The sequence below is a fragment of the Camponotus floridanus genome, unplaced genomic scaffold, assembly GCF_003227725.1.
Source record: "Camponotus floridanus strain SB8 unplaced genomic scaffold, Cflo_v7.5 scaffold291, whole genome shotgun sequence".
NCBI classification, from domain to species: Eukaryota; Metazoa; Arthropoda; class Insecta; order Hymenoptera; family Formicidae; genus Camponotus; species Camponotus floridanus.
Window position 1 is genome coordinate 84,882 of NW_020229427.1, and position 18,878 is coordinate 103,759.

General features: G+C 27.1%; 2 protein-coding genes across 2 annotated transcripts; both read left to right on the plus strand.

The window, feature by feature from the left end:
* The first annotated feature begins 2,932 nt into the window (after positions 1-2,932).
* LOC112638348 lies at positions 2,933-8,551 on the plus strand. Its single transcript, XM_025409930.1, has 10 exons — positions 2,933-3,008; positions 3,421-3,502; positions 6,086-6,297; positions 6,787-7,023; positions 7,130-7,246; positions 7,330-7,422; positions 7,503-7,765; positions 7,857-8,016; positions 8,190-8,292; positions 8,474-8,551. Exons 3-10 carry the CDS (start codon positions 6,099-6,101, stop codon positions 8,514-8,516), a joined length of 1,215 nt encoding a protein of 404 aa, XP_025265715.1. The 5' UTR covers positions 2,933-3,008; positions 3,421-3,502; positions 6,086-6,098; the 3' UTR covers positions 8,517-8,551.
* Positions 8,552-14,388: 5,837 nt separating this feature from the next.
* On the plus strand, positions 14,389-17,779 carry LOC112638349. Its single transcript, XM_025409931.1, has 7 exons — positions 14,389-14,584; positions 14,814-15,582; positions 15,666-15,832; positions 16,184-16,600; positions 16,760-17,101; positions 17,192-17,623; positions 17,763-17,779. Exons 1-7 carry the CDS (start codon positions 14,389-14,391, stop codon positions 17,777-17,779), a joined length of 2,340 nt encoding a protein of 779 aa, XP_025265716.1.
* The last annotated feature ends 1,099 nt before the right edge of the window (positions 17,780-18,878 follow it).

Consider the following 18,878-nt stretch of genomic DNA (forward strand, 5'->3'; position numbering starts at 1 on the left):
TACATAAAAAGATAAAAAAATCTGAAATAGTGATAAAAATAAAGTATTTAAAAATCGATATGAGCTCAATACTATTAGTCAAGTATAATAAATTATATGATATTAATTCGTAATCGATTGTAAATGAATTAAGATTACTTTAATTCTTAAAGCATTTTTTATGATATATAATTTAAAAAAGTTTTACACTGATTCTAAATCACATAAATGACTTTCAGGTCGAAGTAAGATAAGAAACCTTGGCGTAGCCCGTATTTAAATTATATAGGAAAATAGGAAAAAGCTAGATTTTTGATGGGCCCAATGTAAAATTTGAAATTATACTATGGACCGCGCACGCGCATAGGTAAATTTCGAACTTATATATCTTGTCTCCTCTGTATTACCTGAAAATCACTTCATAGAGATTAGACAAACAAAATAAAATCTCTTTTTTTATGAATTTTTATTTTCTCTGCAATTAAAGTTTAATTGTTGTAAGCTGGATTAAAAAGCTTCGCATGTTGTTTCTGGCCCACAGGCTGCCTGTTGCATATTCGTAGTCTAAAGTCTATTTTAGGAAAATGTATATTGTACTTACTAAATGAAAGGATTAACAAATATATATTGTGCTCTCTAAAAGTGAATCAGTGAAAATATCGCTAATTTAAACAGTAAAATAAGATTTCACTGAGAATCAGTGAGTATTTTATTGATTTTTAGTGAAAACGCTTATTTTTTTATTATTCTATCTTGTATCTCACTGATTATGGTCAGTTAAAAAAAATTCACTGTAAAACCAGTAAATTTCACTATAAAACCAATAATCGTTAGTTCGTTCATTTACCGTTACAATCACTATCTCTCTTGTATTTAGTTTTAGTCATAAGAATTATATATAGTTTGCAAAGAGCGACGGATAAAATTAGAAGTATTACTTCGATTAGTTTTTGATACAATCTCAATAGAGAGGCTTCGGATATTAAACCGATCTTATAAATCGAACAATAAATGTCTGGCGACTTAGTGAAAATTATTCGTTCGTTATCTATTTAAAATAACAAGTTCAATGTGTATATGATATAAATAAAATAAAATTTTTAATATAATAAATATTTAGTAAATATGAATAAAATTTTTAATTTTATATGAAATAGAGAGATGAATTGTAGTTTAATATTACTGACAATAACGAAAGAAATATTACTAATATTGAGAAATACATATTAGTGGAGAGCGATGTTTAAAAAAAGCATCAATTCAGAAATAATCGATGCAAAATAAAATCAATGTTTGGAAATTGATGTTTTACTGAATACATCGATATTAATCGATTCTTTTTTGATCGGAATAAAGCGCGCCTGATTTCAATAGCTGCAGTTAAAAGGGGAAAGAAACCGTCAAGAAGCGATTAAAATGTTGACAAACAAAAACGTACTAAAATAAATAAAATTTATTTCAACCTAGTATGCATATCTTAAATAGTATTCTTTTTATTCATAGCCATGTACAAAATTGAGCATAAAATGTTAATGTTTCTGGTGATGATTTGAGTGTTGTATGATGAATTACAATTCCAACTTAGTTTTTGTAATTCCAAATTGTATCTACCTGCAAATATATACTTACACAAAGAAAACATTAATAAATTTTATGTTCATAAAAATAAGTTTTGTTAACAATGTTTATAAAATAAAAAATAGTGTAATGGAAGTAAACACAGAAGCTTTTTAGAAGTAGGTAATAATTTTTAAAAATTCAAGAAATTTGATGTTGTATATCACGTTATATTATTAAAATTCTTGTACATATCAATTTTATGTACAGTAAGAACATTCATGCTTCTTAAAATAACAGCTTAAATAATAAGATCACAGTAAATACAGGTGCACAAGTTATCACATGAAGAAGCTTAGTTATAAACGCCATTTATGAAATATGCCAATATTTTTTGTTGAGGGAACTAAGAAATACTAACGTATTAAGTCTGTCTTCCGTAAGTCGACTACAACATTTAGCCTTAATCGCGCCGGCTTTTGAAAACAATCTTTCTGACGGAACGGATGTAACAACAATGCTTAAATATTTTAGAGCGCATGAGTATAGTGTCGGATACGCAACTTTCAACTTGTCCCAGGACTCGATACCCAAACAGCACAAGGATTTCCTTTGGATCTTCTAAGGAAATTTTATTGGGATATATGAGATATCCTAAGGATATCTGTTTGTAATTCTCGTACGTTTTTAGGATGTTCTAAGGAATAGTAAATAAGCGTCTCAAATAATGCTTAGAAATATCCTCAGGAGATTCTATTTCAACGTCCTAAGGATATTTGCAGGATGTTCATAGGAAATCTTATAATCTTTCCCAGACAGCACAAGACATCCTCAGGATCATCCTGAATATATCCAGGACGGCTCAGGACATTTACAGGACATTTTAAGATATCATTATAAATATATTTTATGAAAATTTAATATGCATGCATGATACTGTCAGTTATACAAAATATTTAATATAATTTAAAGTATAAATGTTTCATAAATGTTCATTGGATAACCACTGGATATCTGTAGGATATCTGTCCTTGTGTATTATATTGGATGTCCTTTGGATGTCTGGAGGATATCCTACGTTTGGCGATTAATTGATAAAATAAATATATATATGTAATTAAAAAATTGTACTATATATAATCTTTTTCTCACAACAGATGAGACTTCGACTCCGAGTCTCATCTGGATATAGTACACTGCGCGTCAATGATTCGCATTACATCACTAATGTAGCAGAGCAAAAATCAAAAATCGTGAGAAAAGATTGTGAGCTTGCACATGTGCAGTAGCGCAAGCCAGCGCAACAGGCCTCAATAGCGTATCACATATCTGCTAAGATCGTCACGTGGGGTAGTACCGGTGGAATGTTTCCCGATCTATCCTCCATAAGCGCGCCATAGTGATTACTGTGATCAGTATTGCCGGTTATTTCAGGAGCTTGAAATCTTTTTACAATAAGTGGAAGAATATAGGTAAGTGTAATTTCTTTAGCAAATTAATTAATTATTTGTTTTTCAAATTATTCCTTGAGATGAACAATATACAAACATATAACATGATATTTTTTTACAGAATAATTGTAGAAACATTAGGTTAGATTAGGTTATATTCATTGCTTGCTGTTGTTAAAAATCAGCGTTTAGCAATTATTAATGAATAAATTTTAATTAATAAATGTTTTTAGAACTATCCAAACTTCTTTTTAAGCAAACATAAAGAATAACATAACATATTCTTATTCAATGTAATTGTTACAAGGCATATTTTACGTTATAGTTTGAATGGAAAATTATAATAAATTATTGTCATATATGTTATCGTTACTTTGTGTTTGTTAAGAAATAATCATAACTACTTAATGCAATTCTTTCTACATTGTTTTAGGTGGATACGTTAACACCAGTTTTTTATCTTGCGAAACATCAGTTTGAAGGTTTTTGGACATAAGCTGATTTCGATGATACACGTAAGTTATATATAAATATATTTTTATGTAAATAATGTAATCTTTATTATATATATATATATATATATATATATATATATATATTCTTTTGTATTAAGATAAAAAAGGTTAAAAAGTATTTCCCATCGTATGAAGTATTTATTCGATGAGACTTGATGCGATAAGAATTTAGTCTTTATTATACAAAGTAATGTTTAATTAATTAATTTTTTAAATTTTATTATGAAAATTTATTTGTAGGAATATAAAAAATGTCGCGTGAAAATTCTAATAAATACAAACATATAATTAGTTCCTCATATCGAAGAAAAATAGCTAAGTTAGAAACAGAAATGATAATAAAAGGTTTTGATAGCAATTCTTTTGCTTCTACATCTAATCAAAACACACAATCACACATTGAGAATTTACACAATGACAATATAGTACATAATGATAATATAGTACATAATAACAATATGGTGCATAATGACAATGTAGTATATAATGAAAATATAGTATCAAATGAATGCGCATCAAGTGAGTCATTATCCAATCATGATATTGTACACGACTTTGATAATAATAATACAGAAATTGATTTAGCTTCAGAAAATAATAGTACATCAAATAATACATTATTAGATGGCAGTTTTAATAGCAAATCAGATAGCGGATCAGATAGGAGATCAGATCAAAATATTGATTTTAAAAAGTTTTTAGCTCATTGGGCAGTTACAGAACGCATACCACAATCATCATTACATTCTTTATTAAAAGGTATAAGACAATATATGTGTAAAGATTGTAGTTTTAAAATTCCATCTGATGCAAGAAGTGTTGTACGTACTCCTCGAAATACTACTAATATAGATGTTTGTGCTGGTGGCCAATATTATCACTTTGGATTGTCAAAAGCAATATTAAGTATTATATCATCAATTCCACAAAATGTAACTAGTATCAAATTATCTATAAATGTTGATGGACTCCCCTTATCTAAATCATCACAACAACAATTTTGGCCAATCTTGGGATCTATAACTGAGTCTAAAAACGTATTTATTATTGGTCTTTATTATGGTACACAAAAACCATCTAATCCAAATGATTTTCTTCAACAATTTGTAAACGATACAAAAATACTATGTAAAGATGGAATTATTATTAATAATAAAAATATTCCATGTATCATAGAAGCAATTATATGCGATGCGCCAGCCAAATCATTTATATTACAAACAAAAGGACATAATGGCTATTCGAGTTGCACAAAATGTATTACCGAAGGTAGTTTTATTAACGGTAAAATGTGTTTTCCTGAAATAAATGCTCAACTACGAACAGATAATGATTTTCGTTTAAAAAAGGATGAAAATTACCATATTGGACATTCAGTTATTTCAGAGATTCCAAATTTGGATCTTGTACACAATATACCTTTGGATTATATGCATCTCGTTTGTTTAGGAGTTACACGGAAATTGTTATATATGTGGTTATTTGGAGAACTTAAAGTTCGTTTACAAAATCGTAAAGTTGAGACAATATCATTGCAGTTGGAACAAGCATTAAAATTATACGTACCATGTGAATTTGTACGTAAGACAAGATCACTTGTTTTTGTGAAATTATGGAAAGCCACCGAATTTAGAAATTTTCTACTATATATTGGTCCTGTAGTTTTAAAATCATTTCTGCAAAAAAATTTATATAATCATTTTTTAACTTTACATGTGGCAATTAGAATTTTATGTTGCTTGCAGTTTCAAAATTTCATTGATTATGCTCAAGAACTACTCCAATATTTTGTATCAACATTTGCATTGTTATATGGTACTCATAATATTTCTTATAATGTACATGGTCTTATCCACCTAGCACAAGATGTTAAAAAGTTTGGTCCATTAGATGGTTTTAGTTCCTTCAAATATGAAAATTATTTACAAATGTTGAAAAAGTTATTAAAAAAACATGACAAACCTCTACAACAGGTTGTTCGGAGATATATTGAACATGAACAATGTAATATCAATACAGCAGAAAATTCTCTTGAAACATCATCTCATTTTATAGTAGATTTTAAATCTTCTCATGTAAACGGCCCTTTAATAGAAAATTGTTCTAATCCACAGTATAAAATAATAAGATGCTTAAATACAACTGTACGCATTGATACATTGGCAGATAATTGTTGTAGTTTGACAGATGGAAGCATTGTGGAAGTAAAAAATATAGCTTATCATAAAGAGCTTAATATGAATGTCATTATATGCAATCAATTCTGTCATAAAGAAGATTTATATGATAAACCTTGTCCCTCATCTCTTATAGGAATATTTATTGTATATAACTTATCTACAGAACTGAAGATATGGCCAATAAAAGATATTAAAACTAAATATGTTAAATTACCATTAGACAGTAATAAATTTGCAGTTTTTCCATTATTGCATTAAATACTTATTATTATTTATTACCATTATTGTATATTATTATGTAGTTCCATTATTGCATTAATTACTTATTATTAGTTATTACCATTATTGTATATTGTATACCATTATGTATATACCATATTGTATATTGTATACCATTATGTAGTTTAAATTCTATCATGGAGGATTTATATTCTATCGTCGAGTTCGAAGACGGTCTCCAAATGATCCCTAGTTCTTGGCTAACAGAGAATAAAACTGCTGCTCGTTGGCCTCAGTTTACCTCGCATGCAAGATTTACCAAAGCTGTACAAAAACGTATATTATATGATAATAATTGGTTCTTATATGATGTAAAAAGAATACTAGCTACTGCACGTAAGTAATAAAAGAAATTATTTTTTGTATATGTTGTGTGCACATATATATATATATATATATATATATATATATGTATGTGTGTGTGTGTATGTAAATATATAATACATATATGTATACATGTATATAGGAAGTATCCGTTTGATCACGTTGCAATAGACCACAGGCCATTCACAGCAACCATCTAGTGAAAAAACTCTAAGCACCAGTAGCTGTGAATGGCTGTGGTCAATTTCAATGTGGTTAATCGTGTGTCTCTCCATATATTTATATACATATATACATATATTAGTAATTTATATAACATTAATTCTTCCTAGATCAAAAATTATTTCAATATACACTAATTAACATACACACACGCGCACACACACACACACACACACACACATATGAAGAAAAAAGTTAGTGTTATATAAATTACAAATTATTTTATATTAAATATTTTTTAATTGCATTAAATATTAATAAAATTATTTTGTGTTTTAGAAACATATGAAAAAGGACTAATAAAATTAAAGAAAGCAGAATTTATCTCGGATATTAATTCAGAAAGTGATTCTGAAAATTTAAAAAAATCACGAAAAGACAGAGCTAAAAGAATGATATCAAGCAGTGATACTGATGGAGAAGAGATTCTACCACCTCTTCCTACGATTCCACAAATAAAAACTACATGCAATAAAAAGATTAATTATAATGGTAAACCAAGCCAGGAGTTAACAGGTAAACAAGAACAACAGAATATTATATATATATATATATATATATATATATATATATATACGAGTATATAGTTTCCATAATTTTAAATACATATTTTTGAAAACAGAAAATATTACAACTATCCACAAGAAGAAAGAATTAGAGAAATTGTCGACACATACTAACATATCTAAAATGAAGAGAAAGGAAATACATCATGATTTAGTTGCTAACAATGATGAAGGTAATTTATACATTAAATTAATCAGATAATCAGATTAATCATATAATTTCTTAAATATGTTTATATTATTTTCTTTTCTACAGAAATTAATGAAGATGAAGATAGTTTGTATAATAGCAAGTCTTTTGGTAAATTTTATAAAAGTAATAACGATGCTAGCTCAAATATTAGTAACTGTAAGTATTGATTTAATTTATGAAATTACGTTTTATATATTTTATATTTTAATTATTCTTTTTTTATTTTATATTTTCAGATACCTTTGATTTTCAACGTTACATAATAAGGAAACTTACAGACATGGGATTTAAAATGTTTTCATTAGATGAACAACAAAAACTTATTAATAATAAATTAAATATTATATTACAACGTATTGAAACATTTAATTCAAATGAAAACATTCAGGAAAACGAAATTAGAGAGCATTTAATGGATAATTTTCCAATTGACACTATTGAAGATTTAGAACAATTAGAAAAATCACTAATAGAAGGCAGTATTAATCGCAAAGAACTGGTGAATATTTCTTAAAAATAGAAGTCAAATATTTATGTAAAATAAAATATGAAATGTATTTTATTCTCTATAATGATATTAATTTTTATAGATCAAACAGTTGTCACAAATTGGTGGAAATGATGTTAGAGGAGTAACATATAATCTCCTACGCAAATTAATGTCTGATAAATTAGCTAGCAAGTTTAGTTATGTTGGAGGCAAAAAAAAGCGAGTGTTTTATGACTTACAATTACGAAAGATTATATTCAGTAAGTAAATATTGCAAATATTCTAATTTTATATGCACATTATATGTTCACATAAATTACACACGCACGCCACACACACACACACACACACACGCGCGCGCGCGCGCGCGCGCGCACGCACGCACGCACGCACATAAGTTATATTAATGCAGAAATAATTTTTTATGTGTTAGGTGTTGTACAAAACCAATTTGCGGAAACAACAGATCATTATATTGCTGAACCAATAAAATCATGGTTGCGACATGCAAACGAACGTCATGTAAAGAAAATCGAGTAAGTTTTAAAATATTTCGAAACGCAAATATATATACATATATATATTTACATATATACATATATATATATATATTTACATATATATTTTATATATACGCATATATATATATATGTATATATATATATATATATATATATATATATATATATGATGTAATAAATTTATTTTTATTTGCAGCAAAGAAACTAGAACTAACCCTGGAGTGGAAAATAAAGAATAAAATTTATTCTTTATACTATAAGAAGTACTTATAACTTCTTAAGCCAGATTTATGATTTTTTTTAAATTATTAATGAATGAAACAACTGTACATACTTTTTTAATTTTTAATTTTTTTAGTGTTTAATTTTTCCAAAGCTTTTATTTAATTGCTAAATATATAGAGCTGGAACATGAAATGTATATACTTATTTATAATTATTTTATTTTTAATAGTTTTGTTTTGCGAAAATTAATGAGTGCAATGTTTCACGTACAAACTATAAATTGCAATGTATTTTATGTTATTATTTTGTAGTCTCATTACATTAATAATTTAATGTTATTACTTTCCTTTATTAAGTTTATCTTTTATGTAGCATTTTTTAAAATTATTACTATTTTAGTATTATTTTAGTAATTACTTTGACATTCTGAATGTTCAAATTAACATATATATCTATATAAATATAATTTTTATTTAAAAGTTTATAACTTTGGTTATAACTTTAGTGATATAATTATAATAAAAATAAAGCTTCTGTGATTTAATATAAATCTAATTATAAATATGAACGTAATAAAACATTATTTTTCTGAGAAATATCAATTTAAAAACATTATTTTTATGTCCTATAAAAGTCCTTGTAATGTCCTATACAATATCCTTGGGATGTCCTACATAATATCCTTGGGATGATTCAGGGACTAAAAATGAGCGATCATTTGCCCTTCCTCAAGACATCCGGAAGATATCCTGGGATTGGAATAGGATGTCCACAGGATATCCATTTTGTCCATACTGGATGTCCTTTAGATTTCCAGAGGACATCCATGTGCTGTCTGGGTTAAAACGTCTACAATACATCCTAAATTAGTCCAGGACACATCATTGTGGTGCTTTATATGTTATTTCTAGGATTAATTTAGGTTATATGCATATTTTTTCAGGATTTTTTCAGGATTATTTCAGGATAAATTAAAAAATTATGTACACATTACAAATTTTTATACAAATTTGTATACAAATTTTTATTAATTTTAATATTATTGCACATTGCAAATTTATTGCACTTATTACATTTATTGAAAGAAAACAAAAAAACTATATATATATATATATATATAAAAATTTGAATTTGAAAAATTTAAAAATATAAAAAAATATAATAAAAGAAAAACACAAATTATTCAGGAAAAACATCTGTCATGAGTAAACTTTAACCAAAAATAACACTTAAATGTAGAAAGTTCTACTATTTTGCGATTTTTGCAAAACTCATTCTATCTGCACATAGAGGGTGATGTAATTAACTGCGGACAGCCTGTATACATTACTTAAAAGGGATTTGGACCAATTAATTCGTCTAAAGTTTTATCATCATCATCATCATCTGCTTCTTGATTGTCTTCTTGCGGAAAAGATTCTGTTCTCTTATCCATGCTACATAAATTTTTATTAGATTAATAAAATTAGTAAAAGAGTGATGGCAAAAAGACTTGTTTTTTAGCCCATTTTTTGGACCTTGAATTTCAAACTTTTTTTTATGCCAAATAGTACTGTATGATGGAACATTAATCCCAGAGAAATTTTAAGATGAGCATAAGCGCGGTTCCGGAGATAAAGGGTTGAAAGTGATGAATTCTCCATAATCCATGAAAGTACACGAAACTCTTTAAGTATCCATACCAAGGAATAAAATATATATAACGAAGTGAAACATACCATTTCTTATGGATTTTTATGCCGGATTGAAATATGACCTTAGTTTTCGTCTAGCATGAAAATTCCCCGAAATAGATAGAGTTGAAGTGACACGTGACACCGCCTTTCACAGATCGAGATGCTTTTGACGAGATGCTTTTGATCGAGATTTTTGACTGATTACTTTCGTAACAGTTTTTACATATTTTGCTCTGTAATGGAATGTGATTCAATTCTTCTAATTTCCGTTTCTTTGGATTATTTTTCCGCAAATTGTTAATCATCATCAACGAATTTGATGTGTCTTTGATAGGAAAAAACTTATCATTTTTCGATCTTTTTTGGTCATTACAGCCTAAACATTTAGTGAAAGGCATTGTCTTATTGAAGAATCAACGATCGTCAAGATATGAAAAAATATACCTGAAGAGACAAGAGAATGTAAAAAAAATTAAGATGAAACAAGAGAAAAATAGCGAGAAACCATAGATATATATAAATAGACCGAGCGCTTATATGACACAAGTTAAAGTATCGTACAAACAAAAAAATGGAAAACAAACAAGCAAGAATAGAATAGAATACATTAGAATAGTATGTAGATAGATTCTTGGAATATACTTCATGTGATAGTACAGTATTTCAACTGCGAGAGAACTTGTCAATGCGTCATGAAGCGAGACTCTATCTTTCAGGGTGTTTTATAAAGCACGCCTCCCCCATAGCGGTAAATAATAGATCGTTCATTCTCTAAACAATGAATCCATTCGATAGAATATATCCTCAATATTACATGAACTTCAGCCACGTATTTTTCCTTATGCGATATACCCTGACTGGAAATCATCACTTTCACCCCCTTGTATCTCCGGAATCGTGCCTATGTTCATCTTGAAATTTTACTGAGATTAATGTTTCATCTAATAGTACTATTTGGCATGAAAAAAAGTTCGAAATTTGAGGTCCAAAAAATGGGCTAAATTTGCCATCACTCTTTCACAAAAATTATATTTATATTATATTATATACTTTTCTTTTTGTAGACGTCTATTTGTATGCTGTTTTATGTTATATTGGTTTTCTTTTTGCATCAAAGATTTCTTTGTCTTATTCAAGCTTAAAATAATATTGAAATTATATTAATTTTTTTAAAACTTTGTAATTCATAAACATATTATTTTAATTTTAAAGTCTATAGATATGAAAAAGCAATATACTTTTTCTTAATACTACGTTCGCTTACATGTCTTAGCCAAGATTTGATGAGCTCTGAAATATTTTGTTCAGTAGCTTCCGGAAAATAAATTCTTACCGCACCTAAAATAAAATATACATTAATACCATATATAATATTTATAAAAATATTTATAAATATTTATAAAAAAGTAAGATATTAAGTTGAAAAGAATAAAATTATTGAGTTGAAAATAAAAACTTAAATATAGCAATTAGAAAAAGTCACGTAATCCCTTTAGTAAAAAAGGCATGTTATATCGATTAGTCGCAAATCTCGAAGTGATTGTTGCCGCTTTTCTGCGGATGCTGATTGGTTATCGCGATGCGCCTTGACGTCCTGAACTTAGTTCGTGTATGTGACAGCTCTTGTGCTTGTATAATAAGTTTGAAAAAAAAGGTTATATGAAAATTCATGAGCATACAGGTAAGTTGTTATTTATATAATTCAATTTGTTATTTATATAATTGAATTATAATAGTTTTTATTTCTTAATAATTTGTTATCTATTTTTTAAGTGTAAGAAAATAGATAAGAAAGAAGAAAGAGACAGAAAGCGGGAGAGAGAAAGAGAAAGAAGGAAAGAAAAGAAATATATCAGGTAATGGAAGACCATATTTTAAAAAGCCTAGCATTTTAAAATTCACATTTTTGTAATTATGCTTATAAAGTCTAAAAAAAAATATGATTTCAAAGAATATATGAATTATAAAATGCTATATATGCATTTCTATAAATTAATATTATATATATGCATAATTTTTTTTTGTTTTTAGATAAAAAAGAAAAATAGGTAAGAGAGAGAGAGAGAGAGAGAGAGAGAGAAGAAAAAAGAAAGAGGAGAAAGGAGAAGAAATATAATTAGGCAATAATATTTAATATTATTAATATAATATTAGATTTATTGCGTTTGTTATGCTCACTTTCATACTGAAAGCATCATTCTATCTTTGTTGCTCATTATATATTAAGGTTGGGTTTCAAAACGTCCTTTTCGAGGAAAAATTCACTCGAAATATATAATACACGTAACATATATTATATCGAGTAAAATTTTCCTTGGAGAGGACGTTTTGGAACTCAACCTAAAGAAAGATAGAATAATATTTTCAACATAAAAGTGGGTATAATGATCGTAGAGATTAAGGGCTATTGCACACAAATTGCATAAGCTGCATACACATAGCATAAGACCTTATGGACCAATGAGTATCGAGTATTGAGTCATATGCATATATATATACACACACAATAATTCTTAAAAAATTATTAAATGTAATTATTTTTTTATTTGATATTAATATTTATTATTTTATTTTCAGGTACACATTGCTAATGTAAAAAAAGTGATAAAATTTGTGGAAAAAAAGAAATAAACAATTTAGTAAGTGGTAAAGTAATAATGATAATGATACTGATGATGATAATGATATGATTATGAGAATAATATTGATGATGATTATGATGATAATGTTAATGATGATGATTATTGTTAGATAAAAGATAATAGTAAGACGAAAGATAACAGTAAAATAAAAGATAATAGTAAAATTTGTGATAAAGAGAAATAAAAGATTTAATATAATAAGTGATGATAAATGATGATGATAATGATGATATGATTATGATGATGACATTGATGATGATTATGATGACAATGTTAATGATAATGATTATTATTATTGTTATATTTATTGTTTCTCGAAACTTTAGTTAATTTGTGTGTGTGAATTTAAATGTTAAATGCGTTTGTAAAACTGATTATACGTTTGTAAAATTGATGTAATTTAGTTTGTATATTTCTATGCATATAAAGTGTTGTTGAACGTGTAAACGTATTATAATTGTTTAATCTTTTTGTGTTACGATCAAATATATTGTCATTAAATATTCCTAATTCTGAAAAGACCTTTTATTAAATATTTTTTCTTACAATAAATTTATTTATTGTTATTATTGTTTATTGTGTATTGTATATTTTTTAATTAATATAATATATTTTTACTTTTATATAATGTCAAAACGCAAAATACAGCGTACTTTAGAAGAAGAGAAAGAGTTTCAACGACGACGTCGTGAAAGAAATGCAATGAATCAACATCGTCGTCATCAAATTGTAAAAATATCAAATAGTATATTAAAATCAGTTGAGTATAAAAATAATACTATTTGTGTTGCTGGTACAATACGTGGTAATTATATAAAAGAATTAAATGATAATGATGAAGAACATTTGTCTGATAATATATTATTACATCAAACATTTGCTTGTATTTCTCAAACAACACGAGATAATTGTGTACTAGACTCAAATGAAATAATTGGACAAAATTCTGGAAATATTGTATCAATATATCAGCAGCGTTATGCAGAAAATCAATCTCGTTATCGATTACGACAGAAAAATCAATCTTTTTTAAGTAATACAATGTCAATTTATGACATAACTGAATATTATATTGGTCCCATGGATGTATATTGTGTTCATTGTAATGCAAAACATTTTGTAGCTGAGAAAGTTTTTAATAAAGGAAATTCGTTTCACGATTGCTGTATCATGGCGCAGTATATTTGCAACCATTGCCTGAGATTCCTCAATTTCTTCATTCTTTATTTGATGGAACTCATGTAAAATCTAATAATTTCTTTCAACATATTCGTAATTATAATAGTTCGTTTTCATTTGCATCGTTTAATGCTAATTTAGTTAATTTTTAAAATAGACGATCTGGTCCATACTGTTTCAAAATACAAGGGCAGATTTATTATCAAATTAATACAGCATTATATGCTGCACAAAATGAAAATCCTACTTATGGTCAACTTTTTATTGTGGATTCAAATGAAGCAATAAATCATCGTCTTAGTCAAAATTCATATTTAGATTTTGAAATTGTGCAAAATCTAGAATATATAATGCGTGAATTTAATGTATTTGCTCAATCATATCAGATGATGGGTGAAGAATTAAAAAATCAGAATAACCGTTTAGAAATAGAATCTGGTAGCCGATTACCAGAATTGCAATTATTATTTACTTTAAAACCAGGTATGGATCGACGTCGATATAATGTTCAAAGAACTAATGAAGTTGCTGCTGTTTTTTATACAACAGCTGATGGAGAAATTCCTGAATCATATGTTACAATACGTAACAAAAATACTAATACTAATAAAATAAAAATACTAAAAAATTTTGCAAAAAGTTAGTATTATGGATCCCAATGTTGAACCATGGATGTATCCATTGTTTTATCCATATGGTACTCGAGGATGGCATCGTGATTTAACAAAATTAAATAGTAATAAACGAATAACTAGAGGACAATATATTAAATATCGAATGGCTATTCGTGATGAATTTAATGTTTTTTTATTAGGACGTCGTTTATTTCAACAGTGGCTTGTAGATAGTTATGTAAAAATTGAAAAAGATAGAATTGATTATTGCAAAACACATCAAAAAGAATTACGTTCTGAAACATACCAAGGTTTGAGAGATTATTTACAAACTATGGCAAATGACTTAAATGGACGTATTGGAAAAATGGTTATACTTCCTTCTACGTTTATTGGATCACCACGTAATATGTTACAAAATTATCAAGACGCAATGGCTATCGTTAGTAAATTTGGTAAGCCAGATCTTTTCATTACTATGACTTGCATTCCAAAATGGCGTGAAATTGAGGAAAACCTTTTGCCTGGTCAACAAGCTTGTGATAGACCTGATATTTGTGCTCGTGTTTTTAACATTAAAAAAGATTATTTACTTGATTTAATTGTTAAGCAAAAGTTTTTTGGTGAAGTAGCAGCGTTTGTGTACGTTATTGAATTTCAAAAACGCGGATTGCCACATGTCCATATACTAATCACATTAAAATATAATTTTAAAATAACAACTCCACAGATTGTTGACAAATATATTTCTGCGGAAATTCCTGATCCAAACGAGAATCGTATCTTACATGATATAGTTATGAGACATATGATTCATGGACCTTGTGGTGATTGGTGTTTGGTAGATGGAAAATGTTCGAAAAATTACCCTAAACCGTACCATGAAGAGACCAGAAGGATGAAGATGCTTATCCTTATTATCGTCGACGAAATAATGGCAAAAATTTTGAACTTCCTGGTGGATATATAGTTGATAATCGTTATGTAGTTCCATATTGTTCTATTTTATCGATTATATTTAATTGTCATATTAATGTTGAAATTGTTTCAAGTATCAAATCAGTTAAATATCTGTACAAATATATTTATAAAGGACATGATGTTGCTGCTATAACTATTGAACCAGTAACAGAAAATGTAACTATTGATCATGATGAGATACATAATTATATCGAAGCTCGTTATGTTGGACCTGTAGAGGCCAGTTGGCGTATTCTTGGTAAGAAGTTACAAGATAAGAGTCATTCAATAATGCGACTACCAATTCATCTTCCTAATGAACAAAATATTATAATTGAAAATGAAAACATTGGCGACGTAATGATTTCTGCTTTAAATCAAGTTACTATGTTAATAGATTATTTTTCATTGAATTTACGTGATGAAAATGCAAGACAGTATTTATATATAGAAATTCCACGTTATTATACATTTAAAAAGGAAAAAATTAATAATAGAAATGTATCGTGTTGGGTCAAACGCAAAAGTCATTATAATTGTATAGGACGAATGTATTCTGTTAGCCCAACACAAACAGAATTATATCATTTACGTTTATTATTACTTACAGTAAAGGGATCTACAAGTTTTAATGATTTGAGAACTGTAGATGGAAAATTACATCCATCATTTTCAGCGGCATGTTTAGCTTTAGGTTTGATTGAAGATGATGATGAATGGAAACGAGCTATGAACGAAGCTGTTGGTTGGATGATGCCAAGACAACTTCGTAGATTATTTGTACGTATATTATTACATTGTCAACCATTACATCCTGAAGAGTTGTGGGAAAATTTTAAAGTAGCTATGTCTGAAGATTATGTTCGACATTTTGGTATGTTAAAAGGACAAAATAAAGCTTATGTGCAAATTAATAATATACTTCGTGCTGAAGGTAAAAATTTTGTTGATTTTCCTCAAATGGAACAATTAATAGAAGATATTGAAGAAGAAGATTACGAAACACTTGAAAAAGCTATGGAAATAGGTACCAAACAATATAAACAATTAAATAACAAGCAGAAAGAGATAATTGATATATTATTAAATAGATTAGAGAATAATAATAATTGTAATAATTGTTTTTATATTGATGGCCCAGGTGGATCAGGTAAAACATTTATATACACAACTATATACTATTTAGCTAGAATTAGACAGAAGCGTGTGTGTACAATGGCTTTTACGGGAATTGCAGCCACATTACTACCTACTGGAAAAACAGTTCATAAGATATTCGGATTACCAGTTCCATTATTTGCTGATTCATCATCATCTATTAAAATCCAGTCAAAGGAAGCTCAATATCTAAAAGAAATTGATATTTTTATTTGGAATGAAGCACCAATGGCACCACGATATGCTTTAGAAATTATGGATCGAACATTGCGTGATATCATGAATAACGATTTTCCTTTTGGTGGAAAAGTTATTTTATTAGGTGGTGATTTTAGACAACTTTTGCCTATTAAAGTACATGCTACTCGAAGTGAAATTGTGAATCTTTCTATTAAGTTTAGTTCTATTTGGAAACATTTTGTAAAAATTTTTTTAACACAAAATATGCGAGTTTTTCCAGAAGAAATAGAATTTGCAAAATTTGTATTAGATATTGGAGATGGTACATTAAATGATTTTAATGATAATATACAAATTCCTGAATATTGTATAGCGTCTAATAATGCTGATATTGTGGAAGATATATATGGAGATTTAATACGAAAAACAGAGTTTATTAAAATGTCTAAATGTGCGATACTTTCTGCAAGAAATGTTGATGTAGATGAGATAAATAAAAAAGTTGTGGAATTATTAGATATAACTCATAAACGAATTTATACAAGTGTAGATAGTGCTATTAATAACGATAATGGTGATATAAGTGAAACTTTGTTACCGGAATATTTAAATAGTTTATCTCCACCATCTCTTCCTCCTCATGAATTACGTTTAAGACCAAATTGTATCATTATGTTAATTAGTTTAAGTATCAATGAAGGTCTTTGTAATGGTACTAGATTAATGATTATAGAGCTTGCAGATCATCTGTTAAAATGTAAAATTTTAACAGGTGATAAAACAGGAGATATTGTTTTTTTGAATCGTATAACGTTATATTGTGAAAATGTATATCCTTTTACTTTTTCTAGAAGACAATTTCCAATAAAATTAGCTTTTGCTATGACAATTAACAAATCACAAGGACAGACATTTGATAGAATTGGATTAGATCTTCGTAAAGATGTTTTCAATCATGGACAACTTTATGTTGCTTTTTCGCGAGTTCGTTCTTGGCAAGCATTAAGAGTTTATCTTAGTAATCAAAGGAATAATAGATATGTTAAAAATTACGTATATAAAGAAATATATATATAATTTTGTTTTTTAAATATAGTAAAAGTGATTTAATTAAAGTAACAACTGCAGTAATAATAATAATTTAATTTATTTTAAGAATAAAATTCTCATAATATAAATATGCAAAATAATAAGCAAAATAAAAAATTTATTTATCAATGATACTGACAAATTTTTTTTAATGATATCACTTTCAAATCATCAAACCATACAGCATGCACATCTTTGCATCCGTAAATAATAAAGAGCGTAAATTATTCGAGATTAGAGTCTTTGCACGTAAAAGAATTTTTGTCGTAAAATCGTAAAACTGTAGGCAAATCGACAAATCACATAGTGCGTAGTAAGATGAGCGAAATCGTTTTTATAATAATAATAATACCTGATTTAAATAAGCAAAAGAGAAAAAGAAAAAAATAGATTGAAGGAAAAGAGAGAAGAAGATAATATTAGATAATAATGTTACTTATTTTTAAGTGATAAATAAAAAGACAATACGTATACAATATTTAAATACATTTTCTTTAATTTAAGATTAAATTTTATTCAATAATAAAATAAAAAACATTAAAATTTAAATTTGAACATTATATTATTAATTCTTATCTTATTAATTAGATAATATTAGATAATAATGTTACTTATTTTTTATTTAAAGTTAAAAGAATAGAAAGGAAAGGACGAGAGAACAAGAAAAATAAAGTGGGAATCAAAAAGAGGAGAAGAGAGGGAGAAAGCAGAATAAAAACTTTATTTAAAATTAATGAAGAGGTAAAGAACAAGCGAAAGAGAGGGATAAATAAAAAGACAATATGTACACAATATTTAAATACATTTTCTTTAATTTAAGATTACATTTTATTCAATAATAAAATACATTAAAAACATTAAAATTTAAATTTAAACAT